Genomic DNA, 27,763 nt, shown 5'->3' with positions numbered 1-27,763 from the left:
ACCTTATCACTCCCTATCTAGGACTAAAAAGAGTGGACCAACTCAAAGGACTTTCAAAGACCACAAATTGATGTTACCATATAGGATTTCATAGACTCATTAGGTCCACTCGATGTTTTTAATATTTTATGCTACAATGGTTAAATAATAACAATGTAAAGTGGTCTATTAAGAATAGAAACTAACTTTTCTTGTTTATATATCTTTTCTTTCTCTTTCTTTATCCTTTACTTGGTTGGATGATTCTATCTTCCAAAAACTTCTTCTTCTCTTCTCTCGGTTTACTTGGCTCAAAACTCCTTTCTTTTCCTTTAAAAACTTCACTCTCCACAACATCCTCCAATCATATCTCCTTCAACTTCATCAAATCTCAAAGAGCATCACAATTAAATCATCACCCACTTTGAACCAACAATATTTTCTCAATCAACAACCTAAACTAACATTTTCTCCTCCTTAAATAGTTATCTTAATGCTTCCAAATCCTTCCATCATTTTTTTCTTAATCATAATAAACGATCTTAGGTTTACAACAGAATTCCCTCATAGAATGAATTTAGACACATAGAAAATATAAATTTACATATAACTGTGTGTCCATCCTTATCCTTCTTCATTTCCCTTCATCGGATCCTTCTTGATTTTTCTCCTTAGTAGATCTTGAAATGAACTTTGACTCTCACTTTATATCTTCTTGAACTTTCCAAAATTTCATCAAAATTTGGCCTCAAATTCTAATTTCTCAAAATTTATTCATTTGGTTGTCACTTGGTAAACATTACATTTACTTAGGAGACATATAGCTTGATAAAAAATGACTTGCTCGAGCAACACTATGTTCTTCCTTCTTCTTTGAGCTTGTTCAAGCAATATTGTGGTTAATTAGTGAATATAGTCTCCTTTCATTAACCTTGTGGCTTGGTTAAGATTGTGATCTTCAATAAATTACAATAATATATGATTTATAAAACAATCAAACCAATATTACATAGTCACTGTCAAGCTCATTTAAGTACCCATTGAATACCTTACATACCAACTCTACCTTTATCATTATTTCTTCAAATTCTCTTCATCAATTAAAAGATATGATACCTTCCTAAGTTAGCATAATGTCTAGCCAGTTAAGACTTTAACATCAATAATAGTATAACAATTGATATGACTCTTTTACATACATGCATAGCATCATCACCTAACAATCTCCCTCTAACAATTACAATATCAATTGCCAGGGCTAACATTACTGGCTTAACTAAAGTATCCACACCCATTATTTCCCCACAATATCAAATCTTTGTTATTTCTTACTATACTAATTAGTTATTACACTAAATTTTAACAAAATTAATAATAATATTAACAACCCTTTTCCTATTCAAGCAAAATCAAATTCAACATGCAGGATTAGCTTGTATGTTTGAGGTCTTCAACAAACGTGAGCCAACACCACATTGATATTTTGGCACATTCATGAAAGCCATCAACCCCACAACATCAAAAATACATTTTCTAAAAGCCACTGATCTTGGGAAAAGTAGGTCACAAATATTATAGTATTCCATAATTACACCATACAAGCCATTGAATTGATGGAATGCAGTCTATAACCCAATGAAATAATGATGCATGATTGAGAGCCATTGCTTTGCAGACAAATGATTTTATGGATATTGGCTCACATATTTAACGGTTTTCTAGAGTTATACTATATTTACATTTCATTGAACTCATGGTAGACTACTCAACTTTAGGTTGGGCACTACAAATGTAGTCAGAATAGCAAAAGGAAATGCATGGAAAATTCATTAATCATGTCCAAAATGTTTATATTGTATACTCATTCTTAGATGTTTGCAATTGATTTCAAAAGGTTGAAAAGTAAAACATAGGTGAAAAAGAACTCAAGTGCTCATGATGATATTTTTGCGTAGTTTTCTTGCGGTTTCAAGAAATTTCATTTTCAAATTAAATCAAGTTTCAAGCTAGATAGTTACATTTTCAAATCACATAAATCAGGTTTCAAACAATTTTATTTTCAAATCACCTAAATCGAATTCAAGAAATTTTATTTTCAAATAGCATAAATTTGAAGTAGTATACGTCCTTACCCAGGTAGTATCGATGTTGCATATGTATATGTATATGTATTCTCATGCATATACGTGTACATATACATGTACACATACATTTGCATTTATATTTACATGTACATGTACATATACACATACAGATACATATGCATATGCACATGCACATGCACATGCACATACACATACACATACACATACACATACACATACACATACACATACACATACATATGTATATGCATATGCATATTCATATTACAGAGGAACCCAAAATAAAAATGTGAGACTTTTATCTAAAACCTTTCTAATAAGATAATGTGTTATGACCCCTTAATCAATGGGATGGAACCTAAATCTAGGAAGCAATTGCGCATCACCATCATGACTATAACCAAAGTTAAGAGCCTCAATTATTGAATTATCTTTCCAATATTCTCATAGAAACATAAGAAAACAAATGATGTATCTCAAAATCCTAAGAGAGAGAATGCATGCATGTGTGAATATGTATGTTGTTGGTAATGCTATGTAATGGGCACCTACTGGTTATAACTTCGTGAAACACTTTGCAAGCAAGCTCTGATACCACTATAATGGGCACCCACCGGTTATAACTTTATGAAAGACTTTGCAAGGAAGCTCTAATACCACTGTAATAGACACCCAGGAATGCCCAAAAGCTAAATTAACTGCTGAAATTATATTAATGCTAAGAATGCTGCAATTAATTACAAAGAGATGTATTCCAAAGGCCAAACCCTAAGGGAATGACGTCTAGAATGTTACAACAGAGAATGCACGTCCTCTATTGCCAAAAGAAGGGAGTGTGATTCACACATCCAAGCTCTTATCAAATGCAAGTCATCATCATCCGATGATCAGCAATGAGACTTTCAGCCCTATTTATCCTTTTCTTCATCCTTCTGGAAGGAACTAAACATTAATTAAATTGTAAGAGCTAGAAGCTTCTCCTTCCAATAATTAATACATACCCTAGAAATTCCTCCCTAGAAATAATTAATTAAATCACGAGAGGCTTCCGTCCTTCCAATAATTAATACATACCCTAGAAGTGTCATGTCCCCTATTCAAATAATTAAAAAAACAATAAACTTTGTTAAGGCAGGCAGGCTCCAAAAAGGTGAAATTTTGGAAAAAGGGGCTAATCTTTGGAAACCAATGGATTAATAAATAAAAATTATTATTAAATTATATTTTATTAACCCCTCTTGGACGTGAGTTAGGGTTATGCCCTCTTTAAAAGGGGTTTGGAGGCATTTTGGGCTCATTCTACATCTTGATTCTTGCTAATTTTCTTGTTGTTCTTCAGAGGCTGCCAAACTTGTGGAGAAGGAGACCCAAGAATGGGATTTTGTAGGTTTCTAGGAAGGCTAAGGATGGGAGTTTGAAGCCATTCCATGTGCATTCTCATACAGAGTTTTCCTTTGTGCTGAATAGTGCCGATTTGGGTGTTTTCGGGGTTGTTTTTGGTTTGAGTTTGGGTTTTCAGTTGAGTGTTTCATATCAGTTTCATTTGCTGCTGTATTTCAGACTTTATGATGTTAAAATAGGGCTGAATATATGTATTGGGTCATGATTAAACTTCTGAGATAGTTTATGAGTGTTTTGTGGTGTTTCCGGGCATTTTTTGTGTTAATTTTGGGAGCCCAATTGAGCATAGTTTTGCCCTACATTTGTGAGCTGTTGTGTAAAGGCTATACAAATCTGGAAATGTCATTTTGTAGGCTATTATGCTGCTGAAATTTCTGTAAAAATTTCCATTTTCAGATTTATTAATAATTTGTGAAGTTGTGAAGTTTTTGGCACTAATTTGGACATACCCGATTTGGGTTTTATTGGAAAATTGGCAGATCTTTGTAATATTGGTTGTTTGATTTTAAAGTTCTGATTTGAGGCTGGAAATATCATAAAAAATCAGTAAAGGGACATTACAGTGGTATCAGAGCCGTGATCTTGCCAGCCTAAGGGTTTGTAGAAGTTGCATGTCAGTTTTAACAACTACCCAGATCTTGCATGTCATATTTTATGATTGCATGCAACTAAGTGAAAGAGAAAAAAGATATTTGCAGCGAGAAAAGAATAAAAAAATTTTGATCAAACCCCCAGTTGAAAGCAAAAGTACAAAATCCAAGGAAGAAAAAAGTATGGCTGATCCAGATGAGATGGCAAAGAAATTCTTCCAAGACATCCAAAATACTCAGAAGCAAACAGTGGATGGTTTGGCGGAAACTAGAGAGGCTTTGCGAATATTGAAAGAAAAATTACAAGGAATTGCATCTATTAATGAGAAAGGGAGCACTTCAGTGGAGCCAAGAAATGGGAGATCCACACCATCTAAATCAACCAAATCTATTTTCTTGCCTGCAGATGAGCCACCGGTACCAAATCCAGCCATTAATCCAGTGGAAGAGGTTACAGGTAATTTGATTACATTAAGAGCTACTTACAATGGCTTAGATGATGGCTTTCATAGTTCAGTTCCTTTTAGAGAATATGTGGATATGATGAACGCTTTGATGCCCAAGAAAGAGAACAGGAGGGAGCATGACACAAGTGGAAGAGAGCTCAAAAATAAAATAAGCAAGTTTACAGCACCTACTTTTGATGGAACAAATAAAATTTCAGCTAGAGCATGGCTACAAAAATTACAAACTTTCTTCACACTTAACCCCATGAAAGAGAGTGATGCTATTCAATTTGCAAGTCTACACTTGGAAGATGTAGCCTATGATTGGTGGTATCATGGAATGACTACTCAAGGTCACGATCAGGTAACTACATTTGAAGATTTCAGTCAAAGGGTGATAGATAGATTTGACCTCAAGGATGATGAAGAGTACTTTAAAGAATTGTCAAAGTTGAAGCAAACCAAATCAGTTAATGAGTATATAGAAGAATTTCAAAAAAGTGGCTGTTATGGTACCTGATATGAGTGAAAAGAGGATCGTTTATCTTTTTCTTGATGGTTTAGAAGATTCTGTTAAGGGTTTGGTTAAGGCTTTCTCACCCTCAACCTTACAGGAAGCTATCAAAAGAAGCTTGCAACTTGAAACTTGTGTGCCTATGAAATCAATCACTAATCAAAAACCCCCAAATCTTTGGCAACATAAGGGAAATTTTCAGAAAAAGACTTTCCCAACACTACCACCAAAAGATGTGACAAATGTGGCAAAAAAGAAGGTAGATGAAGAGACTAGGAGTGAATTACGAAGGAAAAAGCTTTGTTTTACTTGTAGAGAACCATGGGTTCCAGGACACAGATGTTTGGGGAAAGGTCAAGTGCACTATATTGAAGTTGCTTCAGAATCTGATTCAGATGAGCATGAGGAATTTCATGATACTAAGGAGGAGGTAGAAGAAGAGAAAGTAAAAGAAATCAGCAAGGATGGCACTTTAGCAGCATTATCAGGAGTCCCAAGATACCATCCCTTCCGAATTCGAGGGGTACTAGCAGGGCAAAGGTTGACTATTCTTCTTGATAGTGGGGCAACTCACAATTTTATTGATGAGGGATTTGTCATGAAAAGAGGGCTTAAAGCAGAAGATTTTGAGGGATTCAATGTTAATGTAGCTGATGGATTCACTATGCCTTGCACACGGGTGGTGAAACAACTCAAGATGACCTTAGGAGATTATGAGTTATGTGATGACTTCTATGTGGTTGGTATTGGGGAGACAGATCTTGTATTGGGTGTTCAATGGTTGCACTCTATCGGAGGCTATTACATGAACCATCAAACTATGGAGTTTAAATTTCATTCCAATGGGAAAGAAGTCATATTGAGAGGGTTATCGAATGGAGCACCTAAGGCGGTCTCTGCAAAGAGGATGGAGAGAACTTTTCGAAGAGGACAAGTAACATGGGCAGCAGGAGTCATAATCCAACCAACAAGCTCTCCAAAGAATCAAGGTAATTTCCATTTTGAAATTCAAAATATTCTTGATAAGCATAGTATAGTTTTCAATGATTTGTCTCTAGGATTACCACCAGATAGAGGTTTTGAGCATGTTATAGAGTTAGAACAGGGTGCCAAACTAGTTATAACAACCCCATACCACCATCCAAGAGGTTATAATGAAGAAATTGAAAAAACTATTAAAGAACTCCTGGACATGGGATTCATAAGGCCTAGCTCTAGTCCATTTGCATCATCTGTGGTACTTGTCAAGAAAAAGGATGGTACAATGAGAATGTGTATAGACTACAGGGCTCTAAACAAGAAGACCATAAAAAATAGGTATCCCATACCACGCATAGATGAACTCATTGATGAGTTACATGGTGCTATATACTTCTCAAAAATTGACTTAAGATCAGGCTACCATCAAATCCGAATGAGGAGTGAAGATGTGGAAAAGACTGCTTTCAAATGTCACTATGGGCACTTTGAATTTCTTGTTATGCCATTTGGACTCACTAATGCACCTGCAACATTCCAATCTTGTATGAATGAGGTATTCAGTCAGCATCTTCGAAAATTTGTTTTGGTATTTTTTGATGATATCTTAATATACAGTAAAACATGGGAAGAGCATCTAAAGCACATAGACACTATTTTGGGAATCTTGGAGAAGCAATCCTTCTATGCTAAGATATCTAAATGTGAGTTTGGTTTGACAGAGATCCTATATTTGGGACATATTATAAGCTCTAAAGGAGTACAGGTTGATCAACAAAAAATCCAAGCAATTTTGGATTGGCCTCCACCCACTAATCTTACACAGTTGAGAGGTTTCTTCGGGTTGTGTAGCTACTATAGGAGATTTGCCAAGGGATTTTCTCAGCTTGCTGCCCCCTTGACTGATTTGACAAAGAAAGGAGCTTTTGTTTGGACAGAAGAGGCACAAAAAACATTTGATAAGCTTAAGGAGGTAATGAGTTCATGCCCTGTGCTTGCAATTCTAGATTTCTCTTTACCTTTTGTTGTTGAATGTGATGCTTCGAGAGAAGGTATAGGGGCTGTCCTAACTCAAAGGGGACATCCAATAGCATTTGAGAGTCAAAAATTAAATCAATCAGAGAAAGGGTACTCCATCTATGATAAGGAAATGTTGGCAATCATGCATGCACTTCATAAGTTTAGACAATATTTGGTATGTGGGAGATTCATTGTAAAGACAGACCATAATAGCCTTAGGTTCTTCTTGAACCAAAGGGATTTGAATGATCGTCAACAAAAATGGGTAAGCAAATTGCAAGCTTATGATTTTGATATTGAATACATGAAAGGAAAGAATAATGTGGTTGCTGATGCTCTCTCAAGAAAGCCCACTTTGTGTTCCTTATCATCTATCTCTACTGATTGGAAAGTCTCCATAATTTTAGAGTATGCTAAAGATTCATTTGCCACCAAGATTTTGGATAAGTTAGTGGATGATAACAGGTACAAGGTTGTTGATGAATTGATTTATTACAAGAACAGAATCTTCTTAGTGCTAGGGTCAAAAACTAAGGAGAGGATATTGAGGGCCTTTCATGACACACCTTTGGCTGGTCACCAGGGATACTTCAAGACATACAGGCAAATTCGAGAGCGGTTTTCATGGAAGGGTATGAAGGAGGATGTCCTTAAACACATTAAGGAATGTATGGTATGCCAACAAAGCAAGAGTGAGCAAAATTTTCCTGCAGGGTTGTTGCAGCCACTTCCTATTCCCGAACAAAAATGGGAAAGTATTTCCATGGATTTCATCACTGGGTTGCCCAAGGTTCAAGGTAAGGATTGCATATATGTGGTGGTAGATAGACTAACTAAGTATGCACATTTCTTTCCTATCACATCTGATTTCAAGGCATCACAAGTGGCCGAATTGTTCTTCAAGGAAATTTTTAGATTACATGGTTTGCCTAGAAACATTGTTAGTGACTGGGACAGTAGATTCCTCAGCTCTTTTTGGAAGGAGCTCTTTCATTTGGCAGCAACTGAACTCACTCCCAGTACTAGCTATCACCCTCAAACAGATGGACAAACAGAGATAGTTAATAAATGGATAGAAGGATATTTGAGGAACTATGTTTCAAATCAACAACATGCTTGGGTGAAATGGTTACAACTAGGGGAGTATTGTTACAATACATCTCATCACATGTCTATTGGCATGCCTCCTTTTCATACTTTTTATGGTTATGATGCCCTTTCCTTTGTTGATCTAATACTTTCCGATAGCAGAGTACCCGCAGCAAGTGATTTCATCAAGCAAAGCCAAGACATAATAAGGTCCCTCAAGGATAATCTACAACATGCACAAAACCAACAAAAGATATATGCTGATAGGAAAAGGATTGAAAGATCTTTTGAGGTGGGAGATTTGGTATTTGTTAGGTTGCAGCCATATAAGCAAAGCACCTTGAAGAGAAGTGGGGTAGAGAAACTCAAGCCAAGGTTCTATGGGCCTTATAAAATCATCAAGAAGGTAGGAGAGGTAGCTTATGAATTGGAGCTCCCACCAAACAGCAAAATACATAATATTTTTCATGTATCTTGCTTAAAGAAGGTTCTAGGCCAGAAAACCATAGTATCTACAGAATTACCACCTCTTGATGATGAAGGGAAATTAGTTTTGATACCAGAAGAGATTTTGGATACAAGAGAGAAAAGGTTGAGAAATAGGAGCTTCATAGAGCATTTGGTCAAATGGAAAGGATTACCACTAGAGGATGCAACTTGGGAAGGAGCACATATTCTTGAGAATTCCAACTTTCATTGCTTGAGGACAAGAAATATTTGGAAGGGGAGGACTTGTCATGTCCCCTATTCAAATAATTAAAAAAACAATAAACTTTGTTAAGGCAGGCAGGCTCCAAAAAGGTGAAATTTCGGAAAAAGGGGCTAATCTTTGGAAACCAATGGACTAATAAATAAAAATTATTATTAAATTATATTTTATTAACCCCTCTTGGATGTGAGTTAGGGTTATGCCCTCTTTAAAAGGGGTTTGGAGGCATTTTGAGCTCATTCTACATCTTGATTCTTGCTAATTTTCTTATTGTTCTTCAGAGGCTGCCAAACTTGTGGAGAAGGAGACCCAAGAACGGGAGTTTGCAGGTTTCTAGGAAGGCTAAGGATGGGAGTTTGAAGCCATTCCATGTGCATGCTCATACAGAGTTTGCCTTTGTGCTGAATAGTGCCGATTTGGGTGTTTTCGAGATTATTTTTGGTTTGAGTTTGGGTTTTCAGTTGAGTGTTTCATATCAGTTTGGTTTGCTGCTGTATTTCAGACTTTATGATGTTAAAATAGGGCTGAATATATGTATTGGGTCATGATTAAACTTCTGAGATAGTTTATGAGTGTTTTGTGGTGTTTCCGGGCATTTTTTGTGTTAATTTCGGGAGCCCGATTGAGCATAGTTTTGCCCTACATTTGTGAGCTTTTGTGTAAAGGCTATACAAATCTGGAAATGTCATTTTGTAGGCTGTTATGCTGCTTAAATTTCTGTAAAAATTTCCATTTTCAGATTTATTAATAATTTGTGAAGTTGTGAAGTTTTTGGTACTAATTTGGACATACCCGGTTTGAGTTTTATTGGAAAATTGGCAGATCTTTGTAATATTGGTTGTTTGATTTTAAAGTTCTGATTTGAGGCTGGAAATATCATAAAAAATTAGTAAAGGGACATTACAAGAAGTTATTAATACAAAGTCACCTTTTAATTTTTCTTATCCTCCACTTAGACTTTGGAGAACATGAGAGCTAAAAGATGGGATCATTACATGGTAGAATGTAAGTGAATGCAAAATTAGGTCATAGGGGAACACAAGGAGCTTGTGGGGTTTTAGCTAAGATCAATAAAGGATTATTTTAATTGCATCTGATATGTAAAGAGGAGAGAGAAAAGAGCATGTGATTAGAACACCACATCAAATCTATGCACAACAAGAAACTACATTGTTCAATGCCTAGTCATTTCTAATTGTTTATATTCTTACCCACTTTGGAAAAATCCCATAAATTCTCATCAAATCCCACCTAGGCTTATATATCAAAGCCCCACAAACTAGAATTTTTTTTAAAAAAACATAATTTGGGTCAGTATGTGGATACACTAAATGAATATATGAATGGCATGGGATCAAATGGGTGTGTTGTATAGTTAGGCTAGGAGGTTGCATTTGTGTTGCAACTTAGTGCTGAAGGAACTCATCTCAAAAAGATTGGTGCTACAAATTTTGTTGCTCAAATGTGAAAAGGATCATAGTGTTCTAAGGGCATAGTTGATGGTGTTTTTGCACTTTTTCTTTTCTTTTCAAGGTAATTTCATATTCAAATAAAATCAAGTTTCAAGCTAAGAAATCTCATTTTCAAATCACATAAATCAAGTTTCAAATAATTTCATTTTCAAATCTCATAAATCACATTTCAATAAATTTCATTTTCAAATCACATAAACTTATGCAATGCACATTACCCAAGTAGTATCATTGGTGGGTCTATAGCATTGAGTGGTACTCACATTTTTGTGCTTGAATGAGAATCACACCTTTTGCATGCGGTCTCGGATGAAAATGGTTTGGTGTTTGTCTCTTCTTTTTGATAGCCCTTTATCAAAAAAAAAATTATGATTCACAAAATAAGTAGTTGGACATCTGACAAAGTCGAGGGAATTTTAGAAAAACCACCAATTTCACAAAATTTCCCCCTCCTTTTCAAATCAACGTCAAGAATTTGGGCCAAATGTAGTAGTGCCAATAGTGCATAAAGATCTATTGCCCCTGCCTCCTCTCAGTATTTGATGATATTGTTGGAATCACCTTTTATCCAAAGCTTCTAACTCTTGGGCCTACTAGTGATATCTAATATCTAAAAGACCCCCATAGCTTCAATGAGGTGGTTAGTCTAGTTGGTTTGTTTTCTCATGGCCAGTGTCACTTCTGCTAAACAATTTTTATTCTAATCTCTAAGATCTCTACCACACCTTAGTTGGCCCAAGATTTCCCTTAACCACCCCATCAAATCTAATCTTTACCCACTCTTTAGGATTATAACACCACACCACTCCTTATCTATAATTTTTAACCAAGCCAAGAGATTTAGAGTTAACATTTGAAGATGTCACTCCTTATAGACCATAAAATCATAGCTAGAGAAGGGGACACAATGAATCTTAAAGATGGCTTCCCCCAAAAGATTGATATTCTCTAAAATGTCTCTAAAGATTTCATTTGTAACCATCTCTTTTTTTTTTGTGGGGGGGGGGGGGGGGGGGAGAAGAGGAATCCCTAAATATTCTATTATTTCTTACTTTCCACACACCCCATGTTGGATGAGGGAAGATATAAGGAAAAAGATCCTTAATGACTTGGTTATTAGGATAGTTGAAGAAAAAATCTTGAACTAACATGGGAAACACCCAATATAAGTTCCACTTAAGTAATATCCTTTCCCACACCTCACAAGTAAAAGCACAATGGAGAGAAGTATGAAAAGCCATTTTTTCCTCTTGTAGACACAGATAACATCTATTGGGAAGCATAGATCCTCTTTGATAGAGATTATAAACAATGCAAATTTTATCTTGAAGAATAATCCAAAGGAAAATATTGAACTTTAGCATAAGATATTTCACCTAAGATTTTTCCTAGAGAGGAGGAAATAGAGATGAGGAGTTTGACAAAGATATAGAAGAAGCCACCAAAAAGTAGCCAAAAGAGGTTCACTTCCAAATAAAAAAATCAATAGATCCATGAATGATCATATGAGAATTGAGATAGAAATGAAAGGAATAAGAGGTTCACTTAACACACTCAAATTTATCCATGAATTATAATGCCAATAATCAACTAGAATGTCACCAAATCTAGCTTTACAATGCTCCATACAAAGGGAAGAAGGAAGAAAGACAATACAAGGGTTCATTAAATAACAAGATATCTTACCAAATCTAATTAGTAGCATATTGATCAAAGTTCACAATTGTAGATTCCTAATTTTTTCATTCAATTTATAACACCAAATCTAAGAAATTCTTTGGAAAATTTGAATTCATGGCCAAATCTAGTTGTGAGTATGGTCATAAGTGAACAGATTATTGGCATCATCTTTACATTGATAAGTAAGAGATCTAATGAGTTCTAATTTAAGTAAGAGATCTAATGAGTTCTAAGTATTTTATTCATTATCATGAGAGATGAGTTCATGTGAACCACTATTCATGAAACATGGGTCAATGAATTTGACTCAAAATCTACACAGTTGAATCCTAATAACAATATCATAATCATCTTTACATGATTTTTTTTTTCTATTTTTCCCTTCTTTTGTAGGAAGAAATATTTATTTTATTTTAGTTTTTTGGAAAAAGAGGGGTAAAAATTTATTCAATCAAATCCAAAATACAGAGCAAAGGCCAAAGGCCCACAACAACACTACATATTCTTGTCTTCCAATAATAGTTGCTCAACGATCCCATGATACTCAAAAGGTAACTCATCCCTACCACTAATATCCCAACCATCCACATTCTCAAAGAAATATTTATTTGGATCTCAAGTTGATGTCTAAATTTTTCTTTGTTAATAGCGATACCCCTTTTAATTGTTTTGATGAAGGAACTTTCATGGAAGGGGGAAATGGGTTGACAATTTTCTTGGAATTTATTTGACCCAATTGTGATTTGAGTTCAAATGAGATTTTGTTCCAATCAATATTTCATTAAGTACATCATTGCAAACAAGGTAGGCATATTACTTTATTGTAATAGACACTAAAATACATCAAGCATCAATTTCTAGGTTTATTTCATATATATGTTTAATTGTGCAAACAATAATATGGCAAAGTATTTTATGCATGACTGCATCCAATCAAAACTAACTTTGACATTGCATCACCAAAAGTCAAAACTAACTTTGACATTGCACCACCAAAAGTCTTAGCTAATGAATGTAATGTTATTATGCATCTTTAGCCTATGGAAGTAGGCAAAATTTAATTAATGCATTCCCTTGTCTTATGGTAATTAATTATATCAATTCTACCTATGCTACTTATTTTCTTCATTTTGTTGTATTAAAAGTCTATGCCTACATTAATTGAATATCACAAATAATAGTACAATTTCATTTACATATCTATTATTTTGAATACATATAAAAGTATTTTGATATTTTCTAATGTGAGACAATGATTGCAATTAATGATAGAATTGCATTTTCTAATTGTTAATATTTCTTGTTAATTTTATTTATATATTTCTTGTTAATTTTATCTATTTATATAATATATATATAATTTTGTTAATTTTATTTAAATAATAGATTTATTTTGTAGATATCTTTATCTAGGTCTATTGCTAACAAAATTTTGAATAAATTTCTAAATCAACTATATTAATACTTTAATTAATTATTAAATTCTAGAAAGTGGTATGATAATGTCTAAGGAGAAAATAATATGACATTTATTGTCTTTGTTATTCAGTTATTTTTCATATGCAAATTTTGTGTGTCTCCATCATTGTGCTATTATTCATGGATCATGGATCATATTTGTTTAATCTTTCTTTTATGTTATTCTATTATTTTTTGTTTACTATCTTCTAGGTCTCATCTATTATGTTATTTTTCATTCTATAAATTTGTCTATTGTTTGTGCATTCATTATATCATAACTTTAAGAAATTGTTAGTTGATTATGAGTTCAATATTAATATTTATTTAAGATTATATTTATTAATTTAATTTTCAATTATTATTTTTTTAACTATTTTAAATTATTTACTTAAATTTAGTTTTATTTTTTTAATTAATTTAATTTTTAATTATTAATTTTAATAGATTTTAAATTTACAAAATTTCTATATTCTTAAATTACATTCTTGATTTTCGAAGTACAATTTAACATCATGTTATTTTCTTAATCTACTTAATTTGATGTCCTATTTGTTTTTCATTGTAGCATGACTATGTATAGTGTATAGTTATTGTTCTCCAATATAATTCAATATTTTAAATAAAGTTATAATATTACATTTATAAGTAAGATTATTTAAACCAACAAATTTTGTCACTATTTATTTAATTTTACATAGATAATGTAGTGCTATTTTAATATATGATTTAAATGCTTGTAGTTAATATTTCTTTTAGATTAATTACTAATAGCTATTATTATGGTTTCTATGTGTCATGGCTAGTTTTTGAGCCATTTTTTCTGTACAACCTAATTTAAAACTATTATTTTACGACAAGTACTAGCCACTACATGGCACTTGTTACACATACAAAAGAGTGCAATGTTTGTACTTATTAAATTATAATATTACATATAGAGAATTAGTAATTAAATCTTTCTAGTTAAGACTATGATAAAAATCATTATATAATCTCAAATATTAGGAAGGAAAATGCCATACATTTACAAAGAAAATATGCTTAAATAAAACATGTTTCTAATTTTCACAAATTAATGTGGAGAATTTTAGGAATAATAGAAATCAAATATTTTTACGTTGGGAATGAAGGAATTTCATTGTACATATTTGATTTCTACTCTATGATGATTGTAGATTTTTGTTTTCTACCAAAAGTCTTAGTTAATGAATGTAATGTTGTTATGCATCTTTAGTCTGTGGAAGTAGGCAAAATTTAATTAATGTATTCCCTTTTCTTGTGGTGATTAATTATATCAGTTTTGCCCGAGCTACTTATTTTCTTCATTTTGTTGTATTAAAAGTCTATGCCTACATTAATTGAGTAGCACAATAATGGTACAATTTCATTTACATATCTATTATTTTGAATACATATAAAAGTATTTTGATATTTTCTAATGTGAGACAACTGATTGCAATTAATGATAGAATTGCATTTTCTAATTGTTAATTATTTCTTGTTAATTTTATCTATTTATATAATATTTTTTTGTTAATTATATGTAAATAATAGATTTATTTTGTAGATATCTTCATCTAGGTCTATTGGAAACAAAATTTTGAATAAATTGCTAAATCAACTATATTAATACTTTAATTAATTATTCAATTATTTTTCATATGCAATTTTGTGTGTCTCCATCATTGTGCTATTATTTATGGATCATGGATCAGATTTTTTAAATCTTATTTTTATGTTATTCTATTATTTTTTGTGTACTATCTTCCAGATCTCATCTATTATGTTATTTTTCATTCTATAAATTTGTTTATTGTTTGTGCATTCATTATATCATAACTTTAAGAAATTGTTAGTTGATTATGAGTTCAATATTAATATTTATTTAAGATTATATTTATTAATTTAATTTGCAATTTTTAATTTTTTAACTATTTTAAATCATTTACTTAATTTAGTTTTAATTTTTCTTAAATTAATTTAATTTTAAATTATTAATTTTAATAGATTTTAAATTAAAATATCTTCTATATTCTTAAATTGCATTCTCAATTTTCAAAGTACAATTTAACATCATGTCATTTCCTTAATCTACTTAATTTATGTCCTATTTATTTTTCATTGTGTTAATATATGATTTAAATGCTTGTAGTAAATGTTTGTTTTAGATTAATTACTTATAGCTATTATTATGGTTTCCATGTGTCATAGCTATTTTTTGAGTTATTTTTTCTATACAACCTAATTTAAAACTATTATTTAATGACAAGTACTAGCCACTATGTGGCACTTGTTAGACATGCAAAAGAGCGCAATGTTAGTACTTATTAAATTATAATATTACATATAGAGAATTAGTAATTAAATCTTTCTAGTTAAGACTATAATAAAAATCATTATATAATCCCAAATATTAGAAAGGAATATGTCATATATTTATAAAGAAAATGTGCTTAAATAAAACATGTTTCTAATTTTCACAAATTAATGTGGAGAATTTTAGGAATAATAGAAATCAAATATTTTTACTTTGGGAATGAAGGAATTTCATTCTTATTTATCCTTTTTTGACTAAATTACAAGAATTTTGATATTTTTAATAAATCAAATAATATTTTTTATAAGAAAAGCTCTACTTTTTAAGAAAGATTTCAGAATAAAAAGGAAAGAAATAATAAAACTCTATTTTTCGGAAAGATCTCATGATAATAAGAGATTTTCACTAATAAAATATTATTTCTTTAAAAAGATTTCATAATATCATGACACATGTATAGCACTTATAAATCTAAGTTATCCTCACTTAAACTTACTTTTCATTGTAATAGTAAAAGAAAACAAGAGCTCTATAGAGCTAGAGTCCCGCCTTATATAAAAATACATAAATATACTAAATCAAGTTGTAAATAATTTCAAATAAGAGCACTAGAAGGATGAGAAGTTATAACACTAAAGTAAATGGTAGTTAATAAATGGTACACAAATTAATATATATGTTTTTGTAATATTACTAGTATCATTTGCTTTTTCAAATATGTCTCAACATTATGTATAGTTTTTCTTCAATAGAGTTCTTTATGGCTTTCAAAGAGCTTGCTTTCTTCTTGTGAGCATGTGCTTTATGAAAAATACAATTCTTTACTATTTATAAAATGGATATTGATTATTCAACTATAAAATAATAGATGTGAAACAAATTTGAATTAAAAATTATTGTTTAAATTAATTAATTGTAAAGCCACCCCTGAAATCTTAGTTCATCTTTGAAAGAAAAGCGATCAACAAAAATAATATTAAAAATTAAGAGAAATATTTAGGAGATTTTGATTTCGAATTTGATTTGTAAAGACTTTTTTGGACCATATTGTTTATTTTTAGGAGCACAATTTGTGATGTCATCAATGTAAATGTTGATGTTAAAAAATTAAGACAAGATTTTGATTTCAAATTGAATTTCATTTACAAAATTTTGTTTTTGGATTCTATTGTTTATTTTTAGGACCACACAATTGAAATTAGAAATAAATTTTTGTATTGGAAGTGGACTATGGAAATCTGATAATGAATTTGATTTGTTTTTAAATTTTATTGTATAAACTAAAACATATTAGCATATTTTATTCAAGATGTTTTATTAATTTGCCAATTATTTTTAGTATGGAACAATGAATGCAACTTTCTAAAAAAAAATAGAGGCATTCATACAAGCCACACCATGCACTCATATAAGTGTTTAAAAACATTTATTTCTATTAAATATAATAGAATGGAAACGGACAATAAATCCTAATTTTTAAATGAAATGAAAATGTAGATATTAAATGTTGTATTTTTTTTTCTCTTTACATAGTTAATGTAAAGGATATATATATATAAACTATTATTTTCATAAATTATATTATTGTATCAAATTTCAATATCACTTCTCAATCTTTGGTTAGTAACAAAGAGGTCAGCTATAAGACTGAATCTTCGATAAGAAAAATGACAATAATTTTTTTTACTTAAAACATTATAAACAAAAGAAAAATTATTAGTCATATGATTTTAAATTACAACTTAAAACTAAAGTAAAATTATATATAAAAATGATATATTCTTCAAAAAACAAAATGAAGTGTTAAAAAGAACGAGAAATGGCAGAGATTTTATCATTCGATTCCCTTTCATTGGTTTTCTTGTGTTCTGAAAGTTGATAATTTTGGAAAGTTGCAACCGCCTTACTTTTGCAATTTGTTTGTTACTGAAAGAAGGATTATTACTTCTTCTTTTTTTTAAACACAGAAGGAAAATATCCTATATATTACATCAGAAAGAGTCCCGAGAGACCAACAAACAAACCTAAAGAGCCCATGTGAGAAATAAGAGACTCAAAGAAGGATTACTAGTTCTTCATTTGCACCTTCTGTGTGGCTAACTTCCAATTTGATCATAATTCATTGTGTATAAGATTTCAGGGAAAAAAACATTCATTAATTGATCATATGGGGATGATACAGTGTACTAGGGGATACACCTAGGGATTTTGGTAGAGTTGGAGCAAGAGAAAGCTTAGATTAGATATTGTTAAATTTTATTTAATTAGCATGTTAGCGAGGTAGATTATGGTGAAGTTGTGAAAAGTTGTCAGAACAAAAGGAAATTAAAGCAATTTCAAAGTTTAGGATTCTATGGCTGATAGGAAAGTTATAGTCAATGATCAACAATAGGTGAATCAATTGAAATGGGACTGGTGTTGATTGTCAAATGATTTGACAATGCTTGGATTCCTCGTAAGTCTAGGTCGAGAGAGTTGACATGTCAATGGCAGAGGAGGCATTCGATTTAGGGTTCAAATTTTGATCAATCTGAGTGCTGCAGAGGATCATGATAATACATGCTAGCCGTCTGAAGAAAATGAGATTGTAACCTTTCAGTGATCCTCACACCTAGATTCGATATCTCCACATATGTCCCCATCATTTCTGGAATAATATTTAGAAGCTCAAAGTAGCATGCGAAAAAACATAGCATAGACTGCTCGGCTTAGGCTTAGTAGTGAAGGGCCCCAATTCACAAAAACCCCAACCGAAGAGGCCAATGATAGAGAAATGAAAGCATAGGCCATTAGGGGAAGGGGCATACCTAAATTTTCTGTAGAGCCAAAATCCAGCTTCACAAGTTAAGCTTTTCAATGCAAAGACACATCCTAGAAAGACACATCATAGTGCTTGAGGAGATAACTTGTTGTGTTGATGCTTATGGAGGTGTACAAAAGCTACACAACCAAAGATGTGAGGAGGTAAATTTGGGACAGCAGGAGTAACAACTACCTCAGTGAGAGCCTGAAATGGTGTTTGGAAATCAATAGTGCTGGAGGGTACCCGGTTGATCAAATATGCTGCAGAGGTAAGTGCTTCGCCCCAATAGGATAATGGTATATGGGCTTCTATTAGAGAAGCACAGACAACCTCCAACAAGTGACGATTTTTCCTCTCAGCTACCCCATTCTGCTGAGGTGTATTGGAGCAAGTAGTTTGATGAATAGTTTAGTGTGCTTCCAAATACTGCTGAAGTTCAAAACTCAAATATTCGCCTCCATTGTCACTACGAAGAACTTGAACTTGTGCATTGTACTGAGTACGAATCATGTTATAATTTTTTTGAAATAACAAGTTCACATCACTTTTAGACTTCATTAAGCATACCCAAGTCATCCTAGTACAATCATCAATAAAAGTAACAAACCAATGTGATCCACCCAAGGTAGTGACTTTGGATGGACCCCAAACATCAGAATGTATGATCATAAATGGAACTAGACTTTTATTCAAAGTTAATGGAAAAGAAGCATGATGACTTTTTGCAAGTTCACAAACTTCACACCGAAAGCTAGAAACATCAAATTTTGCAAATAAACTAGGAAATAATTTCTTCAGATAACCGAAGGAAGCATGTCCCAAATGTCAATGCCATAACCAAATTTTAGATTTCTGCTTGTCCCCCTTAGAGCCATCCATCGCTAGAGCTTGATGTAGCTTGTCTGAACTCTTTGACTCCAAGTCCAAGTAATACAACTTCCCTCGCCTAACACCACAACCAATCGTTTGCCTCGTTTGGATGTCCTTAAACAAACAGAAATCAGGCCAAAAAATTACAACACAAAGTAAAGTAGTGGTGATTTGGGAAATTGACAACAAATTGTAATCCAAAGACAGAACCACTAAAACAAAATGTAGATTCAACGTATCAATGAGAGGTAAGGATCCTTCTCCAATAATTGGGGCCGAAGAGCCATTGGCAGTGGAAACAAATCTTTGTGAGGACGGTTTAAGGGATGAGACCTGTCTAGAATCAAACATCATATGATCCGTAGCACCAGAATCAATTATCCATGCACTATTAGAAACAAGTGTAGACATATTTAAATACTTACCACTATTACCTGCCACTGCTGCTAATGCCGAGATCTATCTAGCAACAGTTTGATTGTAATGGGTGCATTTGTAGGTGGATTTTTCAGCACCATTAGTGATCCCTGCCTTGAACAACGAACCTTTGGATTGAATAATAATGGGAGCAGATTTTCTCTCAAATACTTTCGAATCTAAATTGGCCATAGTTCAATGAAGGGATACAAATAATTCAAGCTTCAAATCCCTGATACCAACTTGAAAAATAGAAATTCAAAGGAATATTTTCCATTCATTGTATTCACATAATACTGTACAAGTACATATACAATTATGTGCCAAATGCATAAAGCTACAAGAAAGGAAATAGTTGTAAGAAAGCTACAGGAAAAGAAAGAATAGTTTAGGAAAGAAAGCTCTTTCAATATTAGAAACAATCTAATATTGCAACAAAGACTCCCCATTACAAAGTGGCATGTGGAGCTTAAATATGATTCTATTCATAAATGCACAAATTTGTAGAGAATCTATACATAAGTATCTAAAATATGGTCGTATTCAACAAACCTTGGGGATTCCATCACACTACCAAAAAAATTCTTAGAATTATCATTCTTTCGGTAAGGGTAAGGGATTATTGTAGGGGCACATCGAGGACCGGTGCACTAGAACACTTCAATTCGCTCCACTCCCCAAAGCATGCATGTTACATAAGAATAGAATATACATCCCTACCTCTACTATCTACGTAACATGCACATGCACCTATAGCCCCAGAGAGTTGTAACATTGGTTCACTAATGGAGATGTCAGATAACAAATACAAATTAAACATAAGACAACGAATAAGGAAAAATCAATGGCCATAAGTGTTCCAATTGCTTGCAATGGTAATTATAAGCTCTCAACCATCAATTTTCAAAGTTAGCTCCTTCATCTATTATGTGGCATGAACACTAATTCTTTGTTTACTTTTCACCTATGCTCAAACATGTAAAGACTACTGAATGTTATTATTAAAATGTGAGTTTGCGCTAGTTTTATCTTATATCTATAGGAAATCCTCTATCAAAACTAGTTTATATTATTTATTGAAATGTTGAGCTAGCTCTTCGTAATAGGCATGGGTTTGTAGGCTTTTTAGGAACAACACAAGCCCTTTTCTTTATCATGTTATCTACCTTAATGAAAAAGATAGGCGTAAGTAGAAGAAAATGCACTCATCAGCAGATAGGCTTCTCAATCCACACAATTTCATTCAATGTATAGCTAGGCACCTAATGTATCTAGGTGTTCCAAAGCTCTAAATATGAGACTCAATAAGATTCACAATTAAATGTGGGACACATTAACTCATGGTAAATACACTAGGATGCTTCAAATGCTTATGTTGCATAACTTTCTAGTGAAATTCCTAAAATAGAAGAGAGCATTCTAGGAAGTTCAAGTGCATCATTTTCCACTTTGTAAATATCATTGTGAATGTTGTTTCAACTTCACTGGTTTTCACTCTCTCTATATCTCCAATCACTTCTTCAATGCTAAACTTATCCATAAAAACCTAATTATGCATTGCATTTATTTTTTCAAAAGTCATCATTAAACACTTAATTTGTGGAGACATGCTCTTTACTTTATCTACAAGATAGGAGTAAGGGAAGAAATGATTAGCAAGCATTGCTATAAATATATAATCCTAATAAACCCTAATCTTGCTAAGCAACGCCCTTTTTTGATATGGCCCTAATTTTCTTAAGAAGCAGCCAATACTTTAGTAGTTTATAAGAAACGAAAGAGAAAAATGATGCAAAGTAGAGAAAAATGTTAGGAAATAGAAAGAACTGCAACTGCAAGAAAAACTAAACAATTAAATAAAGAGAATGCCTTTGAATCCAACACAATTATTGAAGGAGAAGACTATGTCCTATGCATTGTAAGGGCATATTCACTTGCAACAATAAGGAAACAAAAGTCCTCTACTAGCTTAGCTTTCCAGATTGCCATGACTTGCAGAGACTATTTTTTGTGCAAAATTTTGTCTCAAGAACAATATGAGTACTACTTTGTGCCGATTTCTTCCTATATAGGAAAGCCCACAGATAACTAAGAATACAAAATAAGATAAATTGACTAGCATTCATGCAAGATGTCCACATGAATTATTTTAAGGTTTCCATCTATTCATGATCCTAGGTACGTGGAATGTTAACATTTTTTCAATTTTGTAAAGTAAAAAGCGGAAAAGACTGCTAGCAAAATAGCTACAACCATTCATAAAAAAAGAATAAATACATATAAAATTTTATTTTAATAGAGTTATTTTAGAAGATTATAGGTTAAATGATTTGAGCACAGTTCTCAAAACACAAGTTAATTGTAAAGAAGCATGTGAAAACTATAGTCTCCGCCTATAGATAGGTGAGACTAATGAGAAAATGTAAACAAAATATAGAACTTACCCTTAATTTCATACAAAACTCCATTTCACATATCATAACTTATTAGTTCTGCCAAGGCAAGAATACTTATGCATTCATGTCAATGCAAATATGGCATTAACACTAACCAATCAAATCAAAGAATTTAAAAGATTACATGAGATTTTAAATGTTTATATCTTTTTCTAATTTTTCATTATTTTTATAAATCGCATTTTTCATCCATTCTATTGTTCATACTATTTTTGGTGGGGGAGAAAAATAATTTTCTTAACAAAAAAATACAAATATTTCCTAACAACTTCATCTTGCATTAATGAATGTATTAATTACACCTTTATCTTTTCCACATTTATGACAAGTTGATAAGATTTTATTTTTTCAATCATTTTATCCTCCACCTCATCAATATCACAATTTATTAAATATTTTTAATTTCTTATTTTAAATATATTTATTATTAGTTTTACAATTGATGTTTATTTTTGACTATTTGATATAACTTATTTTTAAAACTTCATGTAAGACATAAGTTCAAATTATATATATATATATATATATAATATGTCTTTTTAATATAATTTCAATATATTATATCTTTGTATTTGAATTTCTAATTTTTTTTAAACTTTTCTTTTTTAATAAAAGTAGTTAAATTATTACTATTATTTTACTTTTATAAAAATAAATTAAACAATATTATTTTTTAATTATATTTTATAATAATGTTTGTAATATGTATAATTGATAAATGTTACAATTTATAGATTATATCATTTATTATTATTATTATTTTTTTTTATTTAAACAATTTATCATTTAATTTAAATACATTTAAAACTTAAATATATATTTTAATATTAAATTAATAATTATATTTTATATCAAATAAACATACTAAACAAATAACCACAAAAAAGAAATAATTCAATTCTAAAAGATATATAATTTTTTTAAAAAAAATTATTGGTAAACGGTCGTGGCTATGATTAAGATATATAAATTATTATTAAGTTTTTCTAAACTATGTATTAAAATTAAATAGTTATATTTTATTTCTTATTTATTACATCATATTTATTCATCAACATCAAAATTCATATGTATTACATCTATTATTTATTTACAAATGTACATATTAAATTATATAGATATTATTTCATAATTAAAAATTACTTAATTTTATGAAAAATTTGGAAATACAAAACATTAAATAGTAAACATTTTCTAATTGTGTAAAATTAAACAATTAGTTTTACTTATAAAATATTTTTATATTTCATTACATTTCATTTTTCTTATAGAAATGTGACTTTTAATATAAAAATTAAATTCTTAGTTTCATTAATTAAAATATAATATATTTTAATTTTTTATTATAACCATGATTTTATTTTGACTATTTGTTTTATTAAGAAAAATAATTATACTTAATTCTCTCTCACACACACACAACTTATGTTGGTACCACTCTATCTTACTATTTTATCTCTCTTCCTCTTCCTCTTCTATATTATCTATCCTTTTTTTTCCTCTACATATATGTTTATGTTGTTATTGTTGTATACTGCTATTTATCCCTATCTATATCTCTATCCTAGTTTTTGTTCAGTGCTAATGATTAAAAATAGTGTGAGTTCCATTTGATAATCAAGATGAGAATAATATATAGTTGGGGTAGTTATTCCAACTACTTATGGTTCTTTAGTAGCATGCATGGTATGCTTAAACATATAATGTGATAGTCCAAATGCTTCATCACTTCTTCAAGTTCTATAATTCAAATATTGGTATGGATATCTTTCCTCATTGCACATAATTTATGTTGTCAATGTAGAACGTGCAAATTTGTCTAAAGCATACGTATTGATCGTAATATGATATTAAGTACTTAGTGCTATATTGGAGACTTTGGCCTCTTATTCTTGGGCTTAAATACCCAAAGATATAATAATATAGCACGAGAACTTAACAACAAAATATGAGCCATCCTATCAAATCACAAGCGCATTTCTAAGACGAGAATTTAACAACAAAATATGAGCAATCCTATCAGATCACAAGTGCATTTCTAAGCAAAAATTAATGCATTCACAATATTAATTTAGATTCTCACTCATCTACATCTCTACAACCATTATGCATTAGGCACGAACTATGACGAACTATGATGCATTGCATCTCTTGTTTACACACAATTTTCAGAATTTGATTATTATAATCCACCAAGAAAAAGTTAACAAAAAAGATAAACTTTGACCCACCACCTCAATAATTGTTACATCTATACTCATACACCATAACTTCGCGTTTCCCAACGCACCATAAGTTCACCCTTCCCAACGCATTTCCATTTCGAGCGCCGCCTCAATAATTCTGGATCCTGGGTCCAAAGCAAGAAGGGCCGTTGCGAGAAGGGAAGATGGCCAAATCACATGAACACAACCACACATTTCCACCGCTAATTCTGCTTACGCCGGCCGAACACAAACACAAACTTCTCCATCACCCTCGTCACTTCGACACATAAACTGATGTGAAAGGCCCGTCTTTGCTTTTCCTCTCACCCTTCCCCTTTGAAATTTTGCATTTCATCTCTCACTGCTCAAGAAAAGGCCATGGCGGTTCTGAGCTCTGCAGAAAAACATTTACCGCAAGAGTGGCATCTGAAGGGATTTCCAACGGGGAAAATGGATGGCCTTCCGAAGGTGGTCTGTGTCACCAATGGCACATCTTCTCTCGGCCTCTTCATTGTCGTCAATTTGCTCCGCCGAGGATACTTTGTGCGCATCACAGTAGACACTTCAGGTATTTCGGGCATTTTCATTTGGTCTTCTATTCAATGTTGTTTTCAGATTGGAAGGGAAAAAATTGGATTCAATCTTCAATTTTTGTGGTTTTTTTCAGAGGAGCTCGAAAAATTGAGGGAGGTGGAGGAATTAGCAAGATATAGGAACAGAGTGGCGGGCGTAGTTGGTAATATAACTGCTGAAGATTCTGATTCACTCTCAGAGAAATTTGATGGGTGTTATGGAGTGTTTCATACTTCTTCTTTCGTTGATCCTCACAGCGTCTCTGGATTCACGGTTAGGCAATTTGAATTCACATTATCTGCTTGTGCTCTGTTTCTATTGTTGCTGTAGATTTACCATACTCTTTTTCTTTCTTCATCGAAGAACAGAGCAGAATCTGTTTTGTTTCAATCTATAGTTGTTAATTTTTTCTTTAGTTCGTGAGATTGATTCATCTATGGTTCATGGGATTGTTTCTGGATTCATTTTGTATGTTTTTACATGGGTGTTTTGGATACATTCAGTGATCCAAGAAATCAATGTAAAAGGCGTACACAACAAAATCTTTGCTTGATCTATGCAAATTTTAGAAAAGCAGTAGATAGAAAGATTAGAATGGTATGAAAATGGGTGGTTTTGTACTGATAATTTATGCAGGAGCATATGGTGAATTTAGAAGTGCAAGGAGCAGAGAAGGTGGTGGAAGCATGTTGTCTAGCATCTTCAGTAAGAAGACTGGTATTCACATCTTCAATGGCTGCCTGCATCTGGCACAGTCAAGGAATTGGATCTAACATCATAGTAGATGAGAAAGGCTGGAGTGATCCAAGTCTTTGTAGGGAAAGAAAGGTTTGTTAAGAGATCCTTCCTTAATATGCAATTTGTACTATATAATGAGGAAATCAATTTGTATACTAGGTGTAATCAATTAATGCATTGGGTTGCAGTTATGGTATGCACTGGCAAAGACAATGGCAGAGAAAACAGCATGGAGAGTGGCAAGAGAAAGAGGAGGTCTAGTCATGGCCAGCATCTGCCCTGCCTTCCTCACTGGCCCTGCTTCTTCTTCTTCCAGCTCCACATCGTCAATAGCCTGCTTAAAAGGTGGATATATAAACTGCAGAAACTTACTTAAAAGAAAACAGATCTCAATTGCAGAAATTTGCATAATGAAAACAGATCTGAAGAACGAAATTTTATTTTCCTTTCGATCTTGTGCATCCTGATGACTGATCATGTAGTGTAATCTAAAACGTTGGTGATAAAAGATCTTACACAATCAAATCCTGAAATCTCATAACATTCAGATAGATTGTGGAAATCTGATAGTTTTGAAGAATGAAATTGTTTTCTACCATGCCCTTCTATAACTTGATTTATCATCAGTATATTCACTTCCAGATTATAGACCATGTAGATTTTTGTCGCCAAACATTTTGGATCAAACTCTATGATGAATCATCATAGAGTGGTCCAGATTCATCATACAGTGGTCAACAAAAATCTACATGGTCTGATCAAGAAGTTAACATATTGATTATCAGCCACTCGGCTGTATAAATTTCATGAATTTGACTGATTGATTGATCATGCTTGCAGGTGCAACAGAAATGTTTGAGAAGAAGGTTTTAGCTACAGTGGATGTACAAAAAGCAGCAGAAGCCCATGTGTGTGTATACCAGGAGATGTGTGAAGGAGGAGCAAGTGGAAGATACATTTGCTTTGATAATCTCATTAAAACTCCATCAGATGCCCTCCATTTGGAAAAGAAATTGAATTTCAACATGGGTTTTTCTCAAGGAATTCAAGAAAATGATGATGCTGACATGGAGAATGGGAGATTAGTGATTAGTGCGGACAGGATAGTGAATGCAAAGCTGGAAAGAGTAATGGCCAAATGGCGTCTACAGCCCAATGAAGGAATGATGGGTATCATGTAAAAGTCTTCCTTTGCGTCATTCTTGTCATCTTCGCCGCATTAATGCACTTGCTTTTTCATGTTTTGTGGATGGGTGCATTGAATTTGTGTTCCAATCCTGATAGGTAATAAAATAGAAAATAAATAATAAAGAAGTATTGTGTTGCAATCGAACTCTATAGAAAGAGGACTGTATCTGTTAACATTTAATATTTCGTGGCAATCCATTTGCTTTGAAGTTTGTTAATATGTCGTTATCTGGGAAAACAAGACATAGCTATAAAATTTAATCCAATTAGTTGTCACGAGATTTAGGTGGTGCGTTTTAAAGGCCGTCCCTTTTTAATTGATTGATTTTCAACAAATTGATCGTATTGATGTTGTCTACAGGCAATTTGTTCGTCGTATTTACATTTTTTCCTCGAACTATAATTATTTGGAAGACCATTAAAATTTGTACAAGGGATATTTCTAATATACATATTTAATTATATATAATTTTATTTATAATATGTGGAAAGTTATTTATATTTTAATTATAAGTTTATTGAGATAAGAATAAAATGGCAAGAATGATGTAAGCAAAGTGGGCTTAACTATGACAAAACTTTTGTAGTTAACAACACAAGCTAGAGAGGAATTGCGTAGAGTCTTAGTGCTTCACTTTCATGACTACCACTTAGATGTAGTGAGCCATTCTTTCTTATGAAACATGGGTTAATGAATTTGTCTCAAAAGCTACACATTGAACTTTAGTAGCAATATCATGATTTGACTTG

At 32.0% G+C, this 27,763-nt stretch overlaps 1 protein-coding gene across 1 annotated transcript; it reads left to right on the top strand.

Moving 5' to 3' along the window:
* The first annotated feature begins 24,860 nt into the window (after positions 1 to 24,860).
* LOC149568631 (cinnamoyl-CoA reductase-like SNL6) lies at positions 24,861 to 27,153 on the top strand. The gene is made up of 5 exons (XM_089821497.1): positions 24,861 to 25,082; positions 25,182 to 25,360; positions 25,724 to 25,915; positions 26,014 to 26,170; positions 26,666 to 27,153. Exons 1-5 carry the CDS (start codon positions 24,893 to 24,895, stop codon positions 27,004 to 27,006), a joined length of 1,059 nt encoding a protein of 352 aa, XP_089677623.1. The 5' UTR covers positions 24,861 to 24,892; the 3' UTR covers positions 27,007 to 27,153.
* The last annotated feature ends 610 nt before the right edge of the window (positions 27,154 to 27,763 follow it).

Source organism: Cupressus sempervirens, chromosome 3, assembly GCF_028749045.1.
Source record: "Cupressus sempervirens isolate cs-2001-9-10 chromosome 3, ASM2874904v1, whole genome shotgun sequence".
Classification (NCBI taxonomy): Eukaryota; Viridiplantae; Streptophyta; class Pinopsida; order Cupressales; family Cupressaceae; genus Cupressus; species Cupressus sempervirens.
This window is presented reverse-complemented; position numbering and strand designations above follow the sequence as displayed.